The 6,000-nt window shown below is 42.3% G+C and overlaps 1 protein-coding gene across 2 annotated transcripts in view; it reads right to left on the bottom strand.

Moving 5' to 3' along the window:
• Positions 1-311: 311 nt before the first annotated feature.
• LOC147021423 (leukocyte elastase inhibitor-like) overlaps positions 312-6,000 on the bottom strand; it is a 92,773-nt gene continuing 87,084 nt past the window's right edge. For both annotated transcript variants that reach the window (XM_085891345.1, XM_085891344.1), the window contains exons 5-6: positions 1,073-1,345; positions 312-939 (exon numbers count right to left, since the gene is read on the bottom strand). In XM_085891345.1, the coding sequence (XP_085747471.1) occupies positions 532-939; positions 1,073-1,345 (681 nt within the window). In that variant the 3' untranslated portion in view covers positions 312-531. The remainder of the gene's footprint in view (positions 940-1,072; positions 1,346-6,000) is intronic.

Below are 6,000 nucleotides of genomic sequence, written 5' to 3'. Positions count from 1 at the left end.
GCATGAACTTACGAATCACTCGAGATATTTCAACCATATTTGGGCACACTTGTGGTGTGTTATTATAGAGATGAACCGATTCAATAGGACAAAGATGAAAGCTTATGTGCTCTTTAAAAATCATTATGGAGACCATAGTGAGTTAGAAGCATCAGATGTTGTCTTTCTTCTACTTCTGTCTTTTCTCTCAAGCGACCTTTGATTGAGATCAAAGGCAAGTAGGTTGACATCTTCAGTGGGCAGAGATATATCCATCAAAGTAGTCATATCAAATTCTACTTTCTAGTTTTAATTATGCAATTGGCAAACGATGAAGAACAAGCAAGTTTATTTATTTTTCAAATGACAAAATGAGACTAAAAGCAACCATCCCATGATTGTGCAATGTGCAGAATGCAGTTAGAACATTGCAATAATTATACCCCATCAGGAAAGCCCTTTAAAAGTCACTGCTGCTGTAAATCTGGCATAAGGAACAGTCATTCCCAATTGCAAAAGTGCCAAGAAAGAAAGAGCGATCAAAAGTCCCTCTCATGGTGATGTACAACGGCCCCAAAATAGAATGGAACCCGAGTTGTTATGCCGAATGAAGAAGAGGAACGGATGATCAAACCGAACAATTGGTGCTGGAGCAGGTGCGCAGCGAACTGTAATCACTACACCTGTTGCAGCTGCTGCCTCTGTACCTTCCTCGTTGACCTCCACAAAGGCTTTGTGCACGACAGCGGAGACATAGAGATCTCGTTTTCCAGTGATTCCCGAGAAGTCAGCACAATTTTCCAAGAAGGCATCCGGCATGCCCAAATCACTCAATGGATTGTTCAACCCGTAAGATTCTTCCAAACGAAACTTTGGCAGGAACACTTCCACTTCCTCCTTCAACATTTTTGATGAGTGTGTCCACTCTCTCAATTTCTCCAAGCTCAGTTCCTTTTCAAGCTGTTTGGAACCACCAGCAAACATTTAAATAACATTAATAACTGATAATATCACTAACATTTATAACTCTTCTCACATGGGCATACATTGACATGATGCAGTCAACACACCTGTACACCCACACCATTTTTACCTGCTTGAGACCAGTTGAGTCATCGGTGATGGATGAAGGCAGCAGAAGCAGCATACTTAGTTCGTTATCAACATATGGAAGCTCCAGAATGTGCACAAAGTTTTGAGGAAGTACACCTTGGTACATCATCATCTGCTGCTGCTGCTGCTGCTGCTGCTGCTGCTGCTGCTGCTGCTGCTGCTGCATAATAGCGGGTGGGCCCTTTTCCAATTCGATGTACCCATACCTGAATGTGTCCTTTTCCCTCATCATTTTCACCTTTTTGGTCTCATTCTGTTTGCAAGGGGAAGAAACATGATGTTCATGTCATTGAGAAAAGGATTGACATTTTCATTGAAAAGTTCTCATATAACTTTGTGTGTCATGGAAAAAGAAATTGCAAAACTAAACAAGTTTTAGCATCGTCTCCCCTTAGACTGAGCATTAGACTTGGCTCCGAGGGAAATGCTTTATCTTGTTTACCCTTTTGTTCCCTGCCACATCCCTCTCCCTTCCACAGATCTCATGTATCCATTCCCCACTGTTTTCTGCTTCCCTCTCCCATCCCTCCTGTCTCTGGCTCCCTTTGTTATACGTCGGTGTGTTAGCTCTTATATGAGCCTTGACATTGTATTAAAAATAATAATAAGAAGAACTAGCCGAAATCCCGTCACAGATGGATTCCGTTCCATGAGCCCAATATGACAACCAGTGGCGGCTCTGGTAAGAGCCGGATCCCAGTCAATGTACTCCATGGCCTTACCTAAAGGCGCTGTCACACCTTGACGTTTTAGCCAGCAATGGCAACGTATAAAAATGTTTGTAAAACGTTGGCGTACGCTGAAGTTTTGAGGTTTTTTTAAAGTTTTGTTCGTATTCATAACGTGTTGGTCGTATGCATAACATATTAGTAATGGGCACAGAACGTTTCGTTGTGTTATAGATAACTTATACCAACGAATGCTTAGCCTCTTGTCGGCGTTCACAACCTATACCCAACGATAGTTTAACTTAGGCATAGCGCGCTGTAAGTATCACCGACGAACTCGTGGCATAGCCTGTTAAAAACCTGCCGCACGCCGATTTAAATCATAACCACCTGAAAATTGGAAGTGTCAACATCGCAATCACACCTTGACGATTTAGCCAGCGTATGCCGACCTATGAAGAATGTGTCTAAAACGCTGGGACACGTCGAATACGGTATGGGTAAGTTGTGTATACGTTAGGAGCACGCTGAAAAACGAGGAAGTACGCTGTCATATTCCGTGGTACGTCTAGTACGTCGTGAAATTTCAAGCATGCTGAAAATTTTACGACGTACTCGACGTATGGCTCACTCGTTCCGCATACGCTGGCATAAGTTCTCTGCATGCTCCGCGATCGTTGACACACGTCGGACACACGTTACTTGTAAATTACTCATAAGTCGAAACACGTCGAGGTAATGTTTAGCGTACCCGAAACTTAATTTTTAACCTACGAATAACGTGCTTTGAACCTATGAGTGGCGTGCTTTGAACCTATGTGTAACGTATCTCAAACACACATTGTCGTATGTGGACGAATTTGATTGACGTCTTCCGGACGACCACAGAACTTACTGAACATGTTTGTAACTTACATCTACCGTATAATGGCGTAATGGCAGCGTTTAGGGGAATTGGTATATACAAATGGGCTTCACAAGAGGAACCCGTCAGTGTTCCAGACTCCATGTTGAGTAGATCTCAATGTCAGTAGTATCAGTCGTAGTAGTGGTATTGGTAGTAGTAGTATGTCCATGTCAGTAGTAGTAGTAGTAGAGTGTGATGGGGAAGGCGTGGGTGATGATGGATCCTCGTTGCGTCCACGAATAGGAGACTACTTTGCAGCATTGTTCGATGTTCTTTTCGGCTAATTTTTTTTCTCATTCCCACAATGAACTATTTTTTTGTTTCAGTTTTTAAAGTATTCAAAACGACTTGGACAAATGCATAATGTACTCGTAATGAACACAGAACGCTACGATAACCTATACATAAGTTATACCAACGATTGATTAGCGTGTTTTAGGCATCCACAACCTATGCCCAACGATAGTCTAACGTATGCATAGCGTGGCAGCGTATCGTCGACGATTACATGAGGTTTTCTATTCATGGGCTGCAACTTCACTTTTAATAAATGCCTGTCACTCGCCTATTGTTTTTGGATGCTGGTGCTCGGCAATTGAAGTCGTTTCCATTGAACGAGTTAAATCGCTTCCACTAGACTATTGAAATGATTTAATAATAATGCTTGGTTATCCTTGGACCCACTCTGGCTAGCAGCTCGTCGAACATCGCTGGGGGCATTCACAGGAAGTTGATGAAGGATGCATGGTCCTCGTTCCGGTGTTCCACCATGAGCTGGTCATATATACCGTCATGGTGTCGCCTCCCGATCCATGGTCTCATCTAGTTCCTTCTCCTCCGTTCACGTCTTCTTCTCCCGGCTCTATTGGCACGCAACTGGTGCAGTGTCAATTCTATGAGGTCATGTTGATGATGTTCGAGGACAGGTCGGTATTGTCGTCTCAGCGTTGCCGTATCCTCCATCTATCGGAATGACATCGACATGTACGCACCACGAAGTCTAAAAAAAAGACCGGTTCCTCCTGCGAAGCCCCTTTTTATATACCAATTCCCCTAATCGCTGCCAATACGCCATTATACGGTATCTGTAAGTTAGAAACTCATTCAGTGGTCGTCCTGAAGACGTCAAATACGTATTTGTGCGTAGGACATGCTTTACAAATAATTCCCAAGCACGTTACTCATAGGTTATAAATAAGTCACGGGTACCCTAAACATTACTTTGACGTGTTTCGACGTATGAGGAACTTTCAAGTAACGTGTTGCGAAGTATGAACAACGTTCGTGTAGCATGCTTACAAAACGTTATTCATAGGTTAGAAATAAGTTTTGGGTACGCTAAACATTACCTCGACGTGTTTCGACTTATGAGTAACTTACAAGTAACATGTGTCGACGTGTGTCAATGATCGCATAACGTGCCTATAACTTATGGCCAGCGTAGCGGAACGTGTGAGTCATACGCCGGCATACGTCGTAAAATTTCAAGCATGCTAAAATTTGAGGACAACCCAAAAGTACAATGTTTAAAGCCAGCGTACTACAACTTATGGCAGTGTTTTTCAGCGTGGTCTTAACGTATACAAAATGTACCCATCACGTATTCGATGTGTGCCAGCGTTTTAGACAAATTTTTCATAAATCGGCATACGCTGGCTAAATCGTCAAGGTGTGACAGCGGCTTAATGAGGCCTACAAAACGTCCTTGTACACGACATTTCTGGTGTACACTACTCCTTGTGAAAAAGTCCCCTTGATTTGTGCACGTGTCTACTTTGATGTACAAACACTGTCAAAACTTCTCAGGTCACAGTACTGAGAAAAATGTGACACGACCGTGAGGAGGGGCACAAAATTGGTTCTTCAGTATTAATATATAGATGCAATGTTTCTTGTTACATTTTTTTTGTGTCAACTTCACATTCTTAGGTAGTCAGCATGTGCAGAAGAGGGTTTTACATTGTAGACGCTATTTTCGAGGAGTGAAATTACACCTCTCAGCGGTAACGGTCTGTCGACGAGACGAAATGACGTCAGCAAATGACCGTTGATGTCATGACGTCCTTACGCCTCTCAGCGGTGACGTCACACGTCGCCATGTAAACGAATGTAAAACGAAAAGTGTTTATTCTGCTTCAGAGTTGAAAGTTGACTCTTGCCACTATGTGCGATGCACTCTTACAGGTATGAAGTTTCTTTCAGTCCAGGTCACAGTACCGAGAAAAAATGTGATGCGACCACGAGGAGGAGCACAAAATTGGTCCTTCAGTATTAATATATACATAAACATGAAGTGAAGAAATTCTGTGTTTTTCTTATTTTGTAGGAAGCACAGAACTGTGAGCAGCATCACTGGCCGAGGGTGCAGCAGTTCTGCTGACGCAATGCCCTCTGTAGGTTGTGGTAGAAATTTGTTATTTGTTCAGGGTGCCGGTGATAGCTCACCAACTCTTAGCAAAGGACACCTTGAGATCGTTAACATCCACCAAGTAATGCTAGCAGGTGGGACGTCCGGATAAACATCAATCCGAGGGATCGCCCACACAATTGTGGCTTGTCTTGCCTACGGATCACTAAAACGACAGTTTGAAGCTGGGTCAGGCTTTGAACCCATGCAATATGGCTCAGAGGCATATGACGTACCTTGAGGTCTAGGCTATCCTGCCAGCCCCAGAAATCCTGTTCAAAAGAAACTAGAGTTCATAGTACACCTTACCCCCTGCAGTCTTGAGAGAAAAAAAACCCAAAAAAACAAAGGACATTGGGAGAGTCTGCGAGCGACAAGTTTGAGAGTTTGGTGAAGAGGACATAAAATTGTGTAATATTTTCTCCAAGCACTAAAAAAACTGAAGGGTTTTGAAAGAGCCAAAAAGGTGATTTGAGTCTTACAATGTTCAAGTATATGATTCAATTGAAACAAAACAAATATTTTACAGGTTGTTGAAAAATTGCAAAGTTTACCTCTGTTGATGCAGTGTCTTTTACACCACCTTATTCAGCACGTTACATTAGTAACTTGTGCCTATTGCTTGTGTCCTTTACGATGTAATTAAAAATAGTAAGATTCTTGTTTTGAATAATTTTCAATTTTGTTTGACTGCCAGACAAGCAGACAAGAGGACAAAAAAAAATCTCACTCCACTCTGCACATGCACGATCAGGACGAGATCCCATACAATTTGCCAAATCCAGAGCTAAACTAAATTAGAGGCTCATGTTCCGATTAATGTTTAAAATACAGCAATCAATTGAAATTAAGTAGCTTCTCGATCATAACCTGATGTTTGTAGACAGACAGACATACGGAAGTGAACCAATTGTTTAACACTGCTT

The sequence above is a fragment of the Eptatretus burgeri genome, chromosome 8 (genome assembly GCF_056783735.1).
Source record: "Eptatretus burgeri isolate ZD-2024b chromosome 8, Ebu_testis_v1, whole genome shotgun sequence".
NCBI lineage: Eukaryota > Metazoa > Chordata > Myxini > Myxiniformes > Myxinidae > Eptatretus > Eptatretus burgeri.
The sequence above is the reverse complement of the archived record's forward strand: the minus strand, read 5'-3'. Positions and strand labels throughout refer to the sequence as shown.